Source organism: Hemicordylus capensis, chromosome 2 (genome assembly GCF_027244095.1).
Source record: "Hemicordylus capensis ecotype Gifberg chromosome 2, rHemCap1.1.pri, whole genome shotgun sequence".
NCBI lineage: Eukaryota > Metazoa > Chordata > Lepidosauria > Squamata > Cordylidae > Hemicordylus > Hemicordylus capensis.
The window spans coordinates 213,062,313-213,078,527 of record NC_069658.1 but is presented as its reverse complement, the minus strand read 5'-3'; the positions used below and the strand labels follow the sequence as shown (position 1 = coordinate 213,078,527).

General features: G+C 50.3%; 1 protein-coding gene across 1 annotated transcript; it reads left to right on the top strand.

Annotated features, from left to right (window-relative positions):
* The first annotated feature begins 2,638 nt into the window (after positions 1–2,638).
* Positions 2,639–15,817, top strand: REX1BD (required for excision 1-B domain containing). Its single transcript, XM_053293200.1, has 5 exons — positions 2,639–2,863; positions 10,189–10,271; positions 11,653–11,857; positions 14,079–14,167; positions 15,374–15,817. Exons 1-5 carry the CDS (start codon positions 2,639–2,641, stop codon positions 15,444–15,446), a joined length of 675 nt encoding a protein of 224 aa, XP_053149175.1. The 3' UTR covers positions 15,447–15,817.
* The last annotated feature ends 398 nt before the right edge of the window (positions 15,818–16,215 follow it).

Below are 16,215 nucleotides of genomic sequence, written 5' to 3'. Positions count from 1 at the left end.
AACCTGCCTACGGAGCCTGCCCGTTCATTGCGGCTAAGGGTGCGAGGACACCCTTAACTCAGGCTTAACTGCTTGTTCGCATGTACCAGCAGCTCCAGCCGCTGCTGGCACAGGTGCGGGTGCGGGATAATCCCCACAATGCACTGTGTACTCACAAGGTGCATTGTGGGATCTCGGAGTTCAACACTGCAGGCACTGGGAGTGCGATTCGCGCTCCCAACAGAAGAACTTGGTGGTCTGGGGGTGGGGGGAGGTGAGTTAAAAGCGACATGAAACCGCTGGGAGATCGTCAGGAAGTTTGATCTGGGGTGCTATCAATATGCTGATGACACCCAGATCTATTTCTCCATACCAACTTCATCAGGAAATGGCATGACACCCCCTAAGTGCCTGCCCGGAGGCGATATTGGGCTGGATGAGGGATAACAGGCTGAAGTTGAATCCAAACAAGACGGAGGTACTGTCTGTAGGGGGTCGGGACCCGAGAGATGGTTTAGATCTGCGTGTTCTGGATGGGGTTACACTCCTGCTAAAAGATCAGATCCGTAGTCTGGGAGTGCTCCTGGATCCCCAACTCTCCCTAGTTTCTCAGGCTGAGGCCAGGAGTGCTTTTTATCAGCTTCGGCTGATATGACAGCTACATCCATTTCTGGAAACAAATGACCTTAAAATGGTGGTAACATATGCTGGTAACCTCTAGGCTTGACTACTGCAATGCGCTCTATGTGGGGCTGCCTTTTACGTAGTCTAGAAACTACAATTGGTACAGAATGCTGCAGCCAGATCGGTCTCTGGGACAACACGAAGGGACCACCTAACACCAGTTCTAAAAGAACTTCACTGGCTGCCAATAAGTTTCCGAACAAAATACAAAGAACTGGTTATTACCTATAAAGCCCTTAATGGCTTGGGTCCAGGCTATTTAAGAGAGCGCCTTCTTTGTCATGAACTCTGCTGCCTGTTACGATCTTCTGGAGAGGTCAGGTTACGGTTGCCACCAGCTCGTTTGGTGGCAACCCAGAACGGGGCCTTCTCTGTGGCTGCCCCAGGGCTTTGGAACTTGCTCCCTGCTGAAATAAGAGCATCCCCATCTCTGTCTGTTTTCAGGAGGACCCTGAAGATGTACCTGTTTTCCCAGGCCTTCAACTCATACCAATTTTTTGAATGTTAATGTGTTTTTATCTATTTTATCTTTTTATGTATTTCTAATGTTTTATATTTTTGATTATGTTTTAATGTTTTAATTCTGTAAACCGCCTAGAGATTTCGATATTAGGTAGTATATAAATTCAATAAATAAATAAATAAATTTTATTTTAAATATACACACACACGCGCACCATAGTGTGTGTGTGTGGGGGGGTAGAAAAGCAAGTGCAGGGGGCAGATCAGTGGGGGGGGGGACAAGGGAAGGGTCAGATTTGCATGGGGTTCTTCGCTGCCTCTCAGGCAGAGAGCAGGACGGCAGCCTCTGGAACCAGCATCTCTAAATGGATTTCAAGCTGGGAAGGAACCCTCAAGGGTAGCTTATTTCTTTATTTATTTAAAACAGTTAGCAGCTGTGAAAAAACACAAATTCCATGCTAGGGATCATTAGAAAGGGGGCTGAAAATAAGAATGCTAGTATTATAATGCTCTTATACAAATCTATGGTGCAGCCACATCTGGAGTATTGTGCACAGTTCTGGTCACCATATCTTAAGGACATTGCAGAACTGGGAAGGTGCAGAAGAGGGCAACCAAAATGATCGGGGGCCTGGAGCACCCTCCTTAGGAGGCAAGGCTGCAGCATCTGGGGCTCTTTACTTTGGAAAAGAAGCGGCTAAGGGGAGACATCATGATCGAAGTGTATAAAATTATTCATGCAGTGGAGAGGGTGGAAAGATGGCCTAGAACCAGGGGTCACCCCATGAAACTGAAGGTCGGGAAATTTAGGACCGATAAGAGGAAGTACTTTTTCTCACAGCGCATAATTAATCTATGGAATTCTCTGCTACAGGATGTGGTGATGGCCTCTCACTTGGGTGCCTTTAAAAGGGGCTTAGACAAATTCATGGAGGAAAGGTCTATCAATGGCTACTAGTCGAGGCTGTGGGCCACCTCCAGCCTCAGAGGCACGATGCCTCTCAATCCCAGTTGCAGGGGACCAACCGCAGGAGAGAGGGCGTGCACATACCTCTTGCCTGTGGGCTTCTCAGAGGCATCTGGTGGGTCACTGTGTGAAACATAATGCTGGACTAGATAGGCCTCCTTGGGCCTGATCCTGCAGCCGGGCTGTTCTTATGAATGAATGAATGACGGAGCTTGGACTGGAGGAGGAGAGAGATAGCTAAGGTCAGGGTTAGCGGACGAACAGGCTGAAGGCGAACATTCCCTCAAAGCCTAGCAATTGTATTCATTGCTAGGTTTATATGCCGCTTTTCACTAAAGCAATCCTAAATTTAATGTTTCATTTAAAACATTAAATGCCGTTTAAAACACATTGGAGAACAATACAAAACTATCACACCGTTAAAAGGATGCAGACATTAAACTGGAATATAAAACTACGAATCTAATCAAAAGCTGAGCAAGCACACACAATCGACCCACGGAGCCAAATAACCAACGCGTCCCATTTAAGCCTGCCTGGGTGAAAATGAAAGCCCTGATGATTTCGCGTGGCGGCGGCGAAGAGGCATGGGGTTGCCGTGGGGCGGTCTGGCCGGCAGGTGGCGGCAGAGGGCCCCGCTCTAGCGCGGACGGGCTGGGCGAAGAGGAAGCGCAGCAGCCGGTCGCCTCTCCTGCTGGAGGCGGGCGCGCTTGGAGAGCCTGCCGGAGGAGGGAGGAGGACGCCCGTTCCGCAGGCGCGGCCGCTGCCATGGTGAGCCTGGCTGGAGGGGGCCCTGGGGGGAGGAAGAGAGCGGCCCCCCCCCGCCTCTCCTTGCGGGGAAAGGCAGGAAGAGCCGGGCACCCCGAGGAGGGGCCTGGCGCGCCGTGGCGCAGCGCCCCGCAAGACCGCCAGCGGCCGCCAGAGGGCGCCCCTCCCCAGGAGGAGACCCGACAGGATTGGGGGGGCGGGCAAAGTCTCCCCTCCGCCTTTGCTGCTTGCTAGGCTGCGCCAGGCGGCTTGCAAGAATTACCTGCAAGCGCCTGCAAACTGAACGTAAGGCCGACGAGAAAAGGCAGTAGGCGCGATCAGGACCCGCCACGCGTAGCATTTGTATTGAGGTGGTTGCAGGGGTGTGTGTGGGGAGCGGGGGGGGGGGGCATTTCTTTCAAGCTTCTCGCAGCTTGTGAGCTGTAGATGCAGAGGCTTCTACTGGGAAGTGGGGTGCTGAGCTGGAGGGGGGGTCTTGCGTGGTCTGATCCAGCAGGGCTCTCAATATGCTCTTATTTGCCGTGATAGGGATGGAGCCTCCCTATGCAGGGGCAGTCTGCCCTGGAAAACTAGCTCATGGACAGGGGAAGGGGCTGTTGCTTTCACCCCACTCTTCATTTTAGATGTCTTGGAGTTGGGGAAAGGGTGTTGGGACTACACAAGTCTTAAGAATGTTTATGTACTGCTTCTCAGCGACAGCACAAGCTCTCAAAGTGGTTTCCATACTGCTGCTCATAGCAAAAAGGCATCTAAAATGGAACCTCCATGTTGAGAGGCAGTGTTCCCTGAATACTAGGACAGCAACTGGCCATCATGCTTGTGCCACACTTTCGGGCTTCCCGGAGGAATCTGACTGCGGTTGGAAACGGGCTCACAGTCCGATTCAGCAAAATGCTGAATTCTTATGCTGGCATGTGGGACTTGTAGCTGAGCAGGAGTTGGCCAGAAACTAGGTCTCTCCTGTTCCTAACAGCGATACCACCCAGTGACATACATATGAAGCGGACTCTGGCTAGACTTTAGGAGGAAATTGAGGACTGTAAGAGTTATTAGACAGTGGAACCACCTGCCTCATGCAGTGGCAGGCTCTCCTGTGCTGGAGACTTCCAGTTACAGGCTGGGCAGGCATCAACTCTGTGCTGAGCAGGGGGTTTTGGACTAGAGGACCTTAAGATTTATCTTCCCACTCAACAATCTGTGAAATCAAATGCATAGTTATGGCTTTGTGGTCCTGTCTCAGTATGGAATTGAACCAGTAATATTAATATTATTAATAATAATTTATTATTATTATCATATTATTATTTTATTCCAGTTCAGGTTCATTGATTATTATTATTATTTTAATTCTCTGGTTCAGAAACTAACTTTTGAAAGCAGTTCAGTAGCCCTTCTAGATCACTTCATCACCTCAAACTCCTTTGTGGCTGCAGTGGTAACTCCATGGAATGAACTTGATGATAACTGGTGTGTGTGGGGGAGATATTTATGGTTTTTAAACGGTTTGAGGTTAAAGGTTTTTGCTAGAAAAAAGTGGGTGCAATGAGATAAAAACCAAAACAGACAAAATTTTCCCCTCTATTGCAAGTTCAACACCTGGATGTTTTTCCCACCTGGCTTTTAGTTTGCATCTCCTCCAGATTGGAGGGGGTGTATTCACATATTGGCCAGATTTACCCCAAAGTCCAGGCAAACTTTACACAGGATTTGGGTTTTTCATTGTGCATTATTGTGTAGCACGATTTATATCCGGGTTAAAAAAAAATAAAATCTCCTTTTTGCGTCAGTTTATTTGGGCATCTTTGAACTCACAGTAAACCCTCAGTAAAGCCTGCTGTCTGGAAAAGCTCCTGGTGACTGAATTGTTTGTTTTAAAAAGGTTGCTGCTTTTGGGGTTTCAGTTGACGGGAACTAAGAGATTTTAAGTCTGGATTCTGTGGCTCATTGAAAGAAGTCTAGGAACATAGGAAGCGGCTGTCTACTGAGTCAGACCCTTGGTCCATCTAGCTCAGTACTGTCTACACTGACTGGCAGCAGCTTCTCCAAGGTTTCAGGCAGGAGTCTTTCCCAGCCTTACCTGGAGATGCCGCCAGGGATTGAACCTTGGACCTTCTGCATGCAAGCAAGCAAGCAAATGCTCTTCCGCTGAGCTTTGACCCATCCCCTTGGGAATATTGTACAGGAGACAGTGCTCACACAGAGTCTTGCATCCAAATGCAAACCAAAGTGGACCCTGCTTAGAAAAGGGGACAATTCATGCTCACTACCACAAGACCAGCTTTCCTCTCCATTATGTCTCTGAGCTGGGTTTTGGATTCGTTTTAGCTTTGTCCGTCTTTTTTAACCCTTCTCGGGTTCAGTTCTGGTTCAGACAATTAAAAAAGCAGTTCAGACATTTTAGAACATAGGAACAGCCCTGCTGGATCAGGCCCAAGGAGACCCATCTAGTCCAGCATCCTGTTTCGCACAGTGGTCCATCGGATGCCTCTGGAAGCCTACAGGCAGGAGTTGAGGGCACGCCTTCTCTCCTGCTGTTACTCCCCTGCAACTGGTACTCAGAGGCATCCTGCCTTTGAGGCTGGCCTATAGCCCTCTGACTAGTAGCCCTTGATAGACGTCCTCCATGAAGGGATCCAAGCTCCTCTTCAAGCCATCCAGGTTGTTGGCTGTCACCACATCTTGTGGCATAGAATTCCACAAGTGGATTATGCGTTGTGTGAAAAAATATTTCCATTTGTTGGTCCTAGATTCCTGGCAATCAATTTTATGGGATGACCCCTGGTTCTAGTGTTATGGGGGAGGGAGAAGAATTTCTCTCTATCCACTTTCTCTACACCATGCATGATTTTATAGACCTCTATCATGTCTCCCCGCAGTCGTCTTTTTTCTAAACTGAAAAGTCCCAGGTGTTGTAGCCTAGCCTCGTAAAGAAGGTGCTCCAGGCCCCTGATCATCTGGGTTGCCCTCTTCTGCACCTTTCCCAGTTCTACAATGTCCTTCTTTAGATGTGGTGACCAGAATTGTATGCAGTACTCCAGGTGTGGCTGCACCATCGTTTGGTATAAGGGTGTTATAATATTAGCAGTTTTATTTTCAGTCCCCTTCCTAATGATCCCTAGCATGGAACTGGCCTTTTTAATCGCTTCCGGGAACTGAGTCAACAGTTCCAACGAGCTGTCCACCACGACCCCAAGATCTCTCTCCTGTTCAGTCACTGCCAGCTCAGACCCCATCACTGTACATGTGAAATTGCCCCAGTATGCATCACTTTGCACTTGATTACATTGAACCGCGTTTGCCATTTTGTTTCCTACTCCCCCAGTTTGAAGAGATCCTTCTGGAGCTCCTCACAATCTCTTTTGGATTTCACTACTCTAAACTGTTCGGTGTCATCTGCAAATTCTGCCACTTTGCTGCTTACTGAGATCAACTGAGAGATCAACTGAGATCAACTTCTAGATCATGTATGAATAAATTAAAAGGCACTGGTCCCAGTACAGATCCCTGGGGGACCCCACTTTTTACTTCCCTCCATTGTGAAAACTCTCCATTTATACCTACCCTCTGTTTCCTGTCCTTCAACCAGTTAGCAATCCACACATGTACTTGTCCCCTTATCCCATGACTGCTAAGTTTCCTCAGGAGTCTTTGATGAGGAACTTTGTCAAAAGCTTTTTGGAAGTCCAGGTATACGATGTCAGTTGGATCACCTTGATCCACACACTTGTTGACACACTCAAAGAACTCCAAAAGGTTCGTGAGCCAAGATTTAGTTTTGCAGAAGCCATGCTGGTTCTCTCCCAGCAGGGCTTGTTCGTCTATGTGCTTTACAATTTTATCCTTGAGGATGCTTTCCATCATTTTGCCTGGAATGGATGTTAAGCTAACGGGCCTGTAATTTCCTGGGTCGCCCCTGGCTCCCTTTTTGAAAATTGGTGTTACATTTGCTACTTTCCAGTCCTCCGGTACAGAGCCTGATTCCAGGGATAAGTTATATATATTTTTGCAAGGAGGTTGGCGATTTCACATTTGAGTTCTTTATGTGCTCTTGGATGGATGCCATCTGGCCCGGGTAATTTGCTAGTTTTTAATTTTCCCAGGCAGTTTAGAATGTCATCTTTTCTGACTCTATTCTTTAGCCTCTGTCCATGAGAAGCCTGGTTCAGGAACAGGTATACACTCAGTATCCTCTGCTGTGAAGACAGATGCAAAGAACTCATTTAGCTTCTCTGCAACCTCCATATCCTCCTGAATAATCCCTTTGACTCCCTCATTGTCTAACGGTCCAACTGCCTCCCTGGCAGGTTTCCTGCTTCTGATGTATCGAAATAAGTTTTTGTTATTCTCCTTGATGCTTTTAGCTAAATGTTCCTCAAACCCTCTTTTCGCTTCCCTTATTGTCACCTTGCATTTCTTTTGCCAGAGTTTGTGTTCCTTTTTGTTCTTTTCATTTGGGCAGGCCTTCCAATTTCGGAAGGAAGCCTTCTTCCCCTTTACAGCTTCCTTGACTTTACCTGTTTGCCATGCTGGTATCCTCCCGGTCTTGGTGGTACCTTTCCTCCTTCTGGGCATGCATTCTAACTGGGCTTCTAGTATTGTGGTTTTGAGTAAACTCCATGCATTCTGGAGCGAAGGAATTCTCCTGATTTTCACTTTCAGCTTTCTTTTCACCATACTCCTCATTTTGGAGAAGTTTCCTCTTCTGAAATTCAAAGAATCTGTGTTAGTTGTCCTTGGTGATTCTCTCCCCACTTGTATGCTGAATTTGATCGCACTATGGTCACTGTTCCCTAAAGGGTTGATGACACTGACATCACGCACCAGGTCCTGGGTGCCACTCAGGAATAAGTCTATGGTCGCCTTCTCTCTGGTTGATTCCATGACCAACTGTTCTATCATTCAGCGTATCTTTGTCATTACTTGACTGTGAATTTCACCAGTCTTTGTGTGGGTGATTGAAGTCACCCATTATTTCTGCCCTTCCTTTCCTTGATGCCTCCCTGATTTTCTCCTGCAACTCCCAGTCACTGTCAGCGTTTTGATCAGGAGGGCGATCAAGACATTTTAATTTGTATTGTGCCTCTAGAGAAGGATGGGTATTTAATCTTGAGAAAAAGCATGCATTGTTTTTTGATTGTTTGTTTTATACACACACACACAAACACACACACACACCCCTTTGTGAAGGTTTTTTGCAAATCTGAAAGTGGAGGGCCTGGGCTTTGGACTGGTTACCCTTTCTTGTGTTCCGCTTCCTGAAAAACAATCTCTCCAAACTAGTTTGGGGCTTTGGGTCCAGGTTCTGCTTGGTTCCCTGGGTCTCAACTGGGAGGCTGAGCTGGAGCCCACTTTGGAACCAGCGGTGATTATTCAACGGCTGGCCTTCCAGGCCTGCAGACTAGCCCGCACCAGCAGGCCGGCTGGGATTCCAGCCTGGAAGGAGCAGAGCATCCCAAGGCCTGGACGCCACATGGAGAGTGTCAGCTTTAATTGGGTGAAATATAGGGAAAGCCCTCCACCGCCCCACCGCCCCGGGCAAGGGCTTAGTGCTGAGTGTACTGCTGCAATTGGGGTCTTTCCGCCCCCCCTCCCCTCCATTCCCAATTTGGAACGGGGCAAGGAGCGTGTGCCAAAATTGTGCTCCAGAGGTGTTTTGGAAAAGACGCCGTCTGTCTAGAGGTCAGGGGTTCACCGTGTCGGCGGAGGCGATGGGGAGGGTTCCGTTGTGGGGCTGGAGGGTGCGTCGCGTGTGAGGTTTCGCCATTTGGCCTCACTGCAGACCAGCCGAGTTGTGGCTGGGAACGGGCGAGGCCATTTCTGCCCTAGGTTTGTGCCCCAGGGTGCCAAGCTAGACGCTGCAGCTGTTGCCTTCAGGGGGCCGGACCCCTGCCTCTTTCCCCCCTTCTTGGTTCAAGCCATGGAGAGCTGGGGCAGGCGGCCAGCAGGCCGTGCCACAGCCTTGCCAAAGCGCCTGCTTCAAAGGCCCAGTGGAAATTTCTTATGGAGTGTGAGAGAGATTGGATTTTTGGCAAGCGACCCACGGCATAGAGAGCCAAAGCGGACGCCGTCCGTTCCAAGGAGTTTCTGGTGGTGGGGGGCGATGTGGGGGGGGAGGAGAAGAGGATTGTGGAGTCGCCAGCAAAGGGGGCCCGGCTCCCTCCCCCTTCAAAGCTTTTGGGCACAAAAATGCACACACACACACACACATATCTAAGCGAACCGTAGAAGAAATAAACCCACCCTCCGCCCTCCCCTCTTTGTGGAGAAATTGCAAGAGAGCCTTTCCCAAATGCACATGGTTGCTTCGAAAGAGGATAGCCAGGTTTTGAGAAGAGTCAAGTTTTGTTCCCAGCCAATGAAAAATGGCATCCGTGCAGCAAAAGAGCCCTGCTGGCTCAGATGAAAGGGCCATCTAAGCCCAGCATTCTGTTTCCAACAGGGGACAGCTGGAACCTCCAGGAAGCCCCCAAGCTGGTCATGAAGGTGATGGCTCTGGCAGCCAGGTAGATTGCTCTGAAACATGAAGGTTCCATTGCTGCTCCCCTGACGCGCTGTTCTTGGCAGAACGTTCCTCCTCCTTTTAAATGTGTCTGATCTTTTGGTTTTTGTAATTGTATTTTAAGCCCGTTCTCGGTAAACATAGGTGGAATTTTTACCCATGTTGGTGACTTGCCATGGTGTATGTGTGTGTATAAATATTGGATAATTCATTTACTTTCCTGCTATGCATTTTATTCAGGGCGCTATACATCCTGCGCTGTGGTTGTGTTAAAAATATATATCTTAAATGTCCTCTCAAGTATCACTGGTTTTCATTCCACATGAAACTGGAACATAGGACGCTGCCTTCTACTAGCTCAGTATTGTCTGCACAGACTGGCAGCGGCGTCTCCAAGGCTGCAGGCAGGAGCCCTGTCTTGGAAATGCCAGGGAGGGAACACGGAACCATCTGCAGGCAGAGGCGCTTCCCAGAGCGGCCCCATCCCCTAAGAGGAATATCTTGCTGTGCCCACACATGTAATCTCCCATTCAAATGCAAACCAGGGTGGGCCCTGCTTAGCAAAGGGGACAATCCATGCTGGCTGCCACCAGACTAGCTCTCTTCCCCTGAAAATGGAACACATGGCAATATAATTAATTTGCATCATTGGGGCCCTGCCTTTTTTGTTCATGGGGAGAGAGCAATGGCACACCAAAGCACCCCCCCCACACACACACACACCAAGAAAGCACTCCCCATTGGTGGCTGCTCCCAGAGTCGATATTTCAGAGGAAGCAGGTCCAGAGCAGGTCTGTAGCGTCTCACAGAGCTCTTTTCTGCCTTGTAGCCGGACAGGGATGTGCCATCCTTGGTGTGCCGTTTCTACGCCCTGCAGAGTGAGCGAGTGGAAGCGTACCGCCTTTTCGAGGAGTGAGTATCTTCATCTGGTATTTGGGGTACACTGCCTCTGAACATGGAGGCTCTGTGCAGGGGACGCTGTGTCCCCTGCACACTAGTCCAGCCCTCCCTTTTCCCTCCTGGGGTTTGAAAACGCCCCCGAGGCCCCATCCTATTTGGGACTCACCAAATCCATTCAGGACTAACTTATTCCTGTACCATCCAAAACTTGCATCTCTGGGTGGTTTACAATTAAAATCATTTAAACGTTAAAACCAATGCCGGATTAATCTGGGTCTCGCCTATTCTTTTCAGGACTAACCAAACCTCTCTATGATGACCTTCTGTGTTGGGTAGAGAAAGTTGAAGGAGAGGTGTGTGTGTGTGTGCGCGCGCACGCACATGTGCACATGCACACTCTCACCCCAAAATCCATATTTTGGGGCCTTGTACATTTCTGATGTCTTCAGAAATGGTGATGGTACCAGGCAGAGAGAGTTCTCCGTCAGGCACTGCCATAATTTGTTTTGGAGACCCAGAAATCCACGCAGGAGGCCTTCAAACGCCTGTCCCGCACCCCCCCCCCCAAAAAAAACATGCCCTGACACCCAATTGACTTCCGTGCCCCACTCTCCTCCTGGGACCGGGGCTCAGCAGGAGGGCCCCCGCCTTCTCCTCCCCACCCAGGGCCTTGCCTCCGGGTGCCTGATCTACTCCAGATGAGACCCAGGGAAGGCCCAGCCTCCAGACACCTGTCTTCCATTTGCAGAGCGGGCGCACTTGGTGTGTGTGTGTGTGGGGGGGACATTTGGAACAATTTCCTTCTGGGGATGGGGAGTTGGATGCCCGAACGTGGCCGTCCCCCACCGCTCGGAGGGAATGAACCTCGGCGCACTGCAGGGGATGTGGGTGATGGCCCCTCCTGGGTCAAATTGCAGCTCCGGGGCGGGGGGGGGGGAGCGTTGCTAATGCAATAGTGCATTTGGAAAACCCAGCCCAGTAGATCCTGTCCGGGGTCACGCAGAGGAGAGCACCCTTCCTCTTACCTGCTTAATGAGCCACTTGTCGGCCATAATGAGTAGCCGAGGCTGTCTTTGGCTCTTGTTTATGGGCTTCTTCCTGCACCCTGAGTAAGCTTGACGGCCGGGATTTGTGGCTAAGCTGTTGCAGGTTTGAAAGTCAGGGAAGGGAAGGCAAGGAGGCCATTCGGTCTGACCTCCATCCGCGCCTATATTGCATGCAGTGCCTAATTAACTTGCGGAACTCATTGCAGCTGGGTGTGGTGATGGCTCCAACCTTAGACTGCAAGGCCCAGGCCAATTTAATTTGTGACGAAGCCCCCCCACTTAACGTGCACATCCCGGGGAGGGCAAGACTCACCCCCAGTTCCCCTGGCTCCGTTTGTCATCTGCAGAGGCCACCGGGCCTATCTGAGGAGCGGTCCTGCCTACGACTTCATCCGCTATCGGCAGCTGGTGCACGAGATCACGCTGGCCTTCAACGGCATCTCGCAGGAAATCCTGCAGATCAAAGACCAGCTGGAGGGACCTTGTGGGCGCGGTGACCTGGCCCAGCATCTGGGGCGGATCCAGGAGAAGGAGAAGGAGAAGCTTGAGCTGGTGAGTGGAGAAGGAGGAAGAGTTCTGTTCACTGCTATAAACTGGTTTGACTTCAGTTTCGTTGTCCTGTGCACTCATGGGAACTGTGGTTCTGGAAGAGTGCTGAGAATCCAGGAGAACGTTGTTTGTTTATTTTATTCAGTTTTTATACCGCATCTCAAAGCGGTTTACAAAAGTTAAAAAAATAATATAATTCCTGGGAGCACATCACCCCCATTCTGAAAGAGTTGCACTGGCTGCCAGTTCGTTTCCGGGTCCAATTCAAGGTGCTGGTTTTGACCCTTAACGGTTTGGGCCCAGGGTACTTGAGGGACCGCCTGCTCCCAAGGGTTGTTGCCCGCTTGACGAGGTCATCTGAGGGGGCTCTGCTCCGGGTGCCAACAATGAGGGAGGCTCGGTTGTTGTGCTCGCGGGACAGGGCCTTCTCTACTGCTGCCCCCAGACTCTGGAATGCTCTCCCGGTGGCTATTCACTCCTCGGTCTCCATCACAGTTTTTAGAAAGCTTGTTAAATCTTGGCTTTTTACCCAGGCTTTTATATGATTATCTCCACTGCTGCTTCTTGTATTTTGTACTGTTTTTATGCTTGTGTTTTAATTTATTATTTTTTAAAAAAATCAGATTTGTTTTTATACTTTTTAGCTCAATATTTTAATGTGTCTTTTTTATAATCGTGTTTTTAAATTTTATTGTGAGCTGCCTTGAGATTTTCTTAATGAGAGGCGGGGTATAAATTTAACAGTCAATCAATACATACATACATACATTCCATAAAAGTTACGTCTAAAACCTTAAAATCAGCAAAAGCCATAAAACACCCAACCATTAAAAAGACAAACAGAAACAAGAAAGTTGAGAGACCCAGCAGCCCCTAAGGGGTAAAGAGCCTGAACAGATAAAAGGGTCTTCAGTTGATTTTTAAAAACAGCCACAGACATCCAGGAGTGGACATTCGCCAGGAGAGCATTCCAGAGCCCGGGGGCAGTAACAGAGAAGGCCCTGTCCCGTGTGCATGGCAATTTAGCCTCTCTCAATGTCGGCACACGGAGCAAAGGCTCCTCTGACGATCTTGTTAGGAAGGCAGAAACCTGGGAGCAAGCGGTCCTTCAGGTATCCGGCCCCAAACCACTAAGGGCTAACGGTTATTGCCAGACCAAGCATAGATCCTAAAGTTCCTTTTTGTGGGGGGAGCCATCAGTACAGTATTCCTTAACTCAGTTTTATAAAGAGTGCATGTTTATCCAGCTCTTCCTGCCAAAAGTTCATTCTCCCCCCTGCCCGCCATCCTCACAACAACCCTGCGAGGCGGCCATGCAGTCAGCTGTGCGGCCAGGCAAGGATCTCCCTCGTTGGAATCCCAACAGGCGCACCACACTGGCTTCTGTTGAGAATGGGTTTGTCGTGCAGACCGGGGGTTTTCAACCTGTGGTTCTCCAGATGTTGCTGGACTGCAACTCCCATCATCCCTAGCTACAGTTTATTGGGGTGGGATGATGGGAGTTGTAGTTCAGCAGCATCTGGACGACCACAGGTTAGGAACCCCTAGGGTAAAGTAAAGTGCTGTTGAGTCGGTGTCGACTTGTGGCGACCACAGAGCCCTGTGGTTGTCTTTGGTAGAATACAGGAGGGCTTTATCATTGCCTCCCCCTGCGCAGTATGATATGATGCCTTTCAGCATCTTCCTATATCGCTGCTGCCCGATGTAGGTGTTTCCCATAGTCTGAGAAACATACAAGCGGAGATTTGAACTGACAACCTCTGGCTTGCTAGTCAAGTCATTTCTCCGCTGCGCTATTAGTTGGCCAGTAGACAGACCCTAATGGTCTCTCTCCACTCAACTTGGGAACCTACCCTTCCGACCCCACAGGTTTCCCTTCTGTCAGCTCCCGTAAGGTCTCAGAATGTACTACCGGCCTCGAGACAGATGATCAAATAAGATCATCTTATTTGATCTTATTGCATCCTGCAAGGAACACAGACCTCCTTAGCTTTTGCAGGTGTCCCCCGTTAAATCCGAGACGGCGTCAAGCGCTCCGTTTGGGCTGCCGTAGCTATGGTGCGAGTGCACTTCTCGGGAGTAAACCTCTACCCTTATGGGGTACCTGTAAGGTTCCATGTTTTGAGCGAAAGGTGTGCAACTTACCTGGACCGGCTTGTGTAGCAAAAGTCGGCTCCCCGGTGTGGAAGCGAAGAAAATCCGAACGTCTCTGTTTCTCTCCCAGACGGCCCAGCTGCAAATTGCCAAGCAAAATGCTCAGGACCATCCTGGTGCGGAGGCTCACGAGCAAGAAGTGCGGGATGTGAAGCATAAGTAAGTGGCTTCCTTGGGGCGGGGGGCGGTTTCTGGGGCATGCAGATCCTTCAACCCAGCTTGCTCCAATTGCAGAGCAGAAGTTACTGGCCTAAAGTTGGGCCAAACTACCAAAGAACACAGGCTTTGGGCAGGGAAGGCCAATCAGGGTGATGAGTGGGCCGTTCGCATGTTTGGACCGGAGTGATCTTCGCGCTTTCTGCCTGTCGTGGAAGTCCTGCCAACGTGTTGACTTAGCCCAAATCAATGAATACCTGCTTCTGCGTGGTTGCAGGCCATGCATCTGTGTGCAGTCACATTGCAAAACCCTTTAATGGGGATCCCTGATTGGCTATGCCACACTACCCTGGTGTCTGGGTGGATCCGCCTAGAAAGATCCGCGTGAGAAAGTGGGTCTCTAGGAGTCTAAATATGGACATGGAAGATGTTAGCCAGATGTTTCCATGGGGTTGGATGAGGGGGTCAGGATCACAGAAAGGGTGGGGATCCTTCACTAAGTGATGTTTAAAAGGAACGCCCTACTTTGAGATGGAGTGGGGGGCACGTCAAACCTCTTCACTTTCCGTCTGTACCTATTTATTATTTCCTCACCCCCAAAATGTGCCAAATGGTTTCAAACATGGGGAACAATTTGGTATCCTCCTTCCTTTTCACTGAGGATGGTCCAGAACATTCTAGGGCAAGGAACCAAAGTCTCCCATCACCCCACTTGGCAGGACGGCTGAATTTCCCATCATGCTTTGCGCCAAGGGGCATCTTGGGAAGCACTTTGATGCTGTTTGTGAGCCAGGCCAGGGGGCGGTCTTGGGGGGATTAAAGCATCATGGAAACTAGACACCCCACACTTCAAGGCTCAGAGGTTCCCCACCGAAACTCCGAATCGAGTCCCTTTGCTGTCCTGGGGGCTTGGGGGAGTGTGTGCAAATTTGGGGCAGGAATCCGGGAACGAGACCCCCGCTCTCCTTTTGAAGAAGGGGGCCTCCTGAGGGCGGCTTGCAGGGCCGTGCCCCCTTCCTCTCCCCCCACGTTGGTTGCTTAAATTGTTGGCTTTCCCCCTGAATCCCACCGCCGCGGTCGCCTCTTTCGGAGCGTTTCATAAACAAGCATCGGGTCTGCGAGGGAGGTGGGACGGGCAGAGGCGCGGGGGAGCACGGCTAATCGCCTCCATATGCGGCCTTATTTATCGTTTCCATTCGGCTCACGCAGGCTAATTCAAACCATCGAGGCAATCAGCGAAATTCTCCAGGATTTCAAGTACGATTCGGAGGAGAACGCCTGATGGGACGTCCCATGAGATCCGCTGCGGCAAGCCGGGGTGGGGGGGTGGGAAGCTTGGGGGGGGTCCGGGGAGCTGCCCACCAGGCCTGACCCTCCACCCCCCCAGGCAGCCCGTCCTGGTCTCCTTCATGCCAGCCTGCATGCAGGCCCGATGCCGTGGTGAGAAGCTCAGCGGGGTGCAGAAATGGAGAAGCCATGGTCCACCAGCCTCGGGGGACGCCCGTCTTCTTCCCCTCTCTACTTGGTCTCAACCGGGACTGGTTTAACTTGCGGGGAGGAGGGAGATGGGCTGTGCCTCGGCGGTGGGCTGGAATGAGCTTTGGTTTTTTGTTTGTTTCTCCTCATTCAATAAAGGGCAGGCAACGGCTTTGATTCCAGGTTCCTTTGTTTGCCGTGAAGGCCCCATCCTTTCCTCTCCCTCAGCACCAAACCCAGCCCACTCCACGGGGATGTGTGTGTAGAAGTGAGGAGTCAAATAAAAATTAGTTACAGGATTTGTGCCAAGAGTCCAGGTAGAGAGGGGTGTGTGTGTATGTGTGTGGATTGGTCGAGGATGCTGTAGCCGTTTCCTGCACAGAGGGGCGGGGGTGGACTAGAGCACCTCTAAGGTCCCGCCTGACTCTACAGTGCTATGAACCCAAGCAATAACGTTGCCTCAGATTAATTCAGGTGCCCCCTCCCCACGTAAGAGCAGGAGAGAGGGCATGCCCTCAACTCCTGCCTGTGGGCTTCTTGGAGGCATTTGGTGGGCCACTGTGCAAAACAGCATG

What these genes read in the sequence shown, in the direction of transcription:
- REX1BD (XM_053293200.1), top strand. Translation starts at nt 2,639, where the DNA reads ATGAAAGCCCTGATGATTTCGCGTGGCGGCGGCGAAGAGGCATGGGGT. An exon ending in CAGGCGCGGCCGCTGCCATG is followed by an intron (nt 2,864 to 10,188) that starts GTGAGCCTGGCT and finishes TCTGCCTTGTAG; the next exon opens with CCGGACAGGGATGTGCCATC. An exon ending in GCGTACCGCCTTTTCGAGGA is followed by an intron (nt 10,272 to 11,652) that starts GTGAGTATCTTC and finishes TGTCATCTGCAG; the next exon opens with AGGCCACCGGGCCTATCTGA.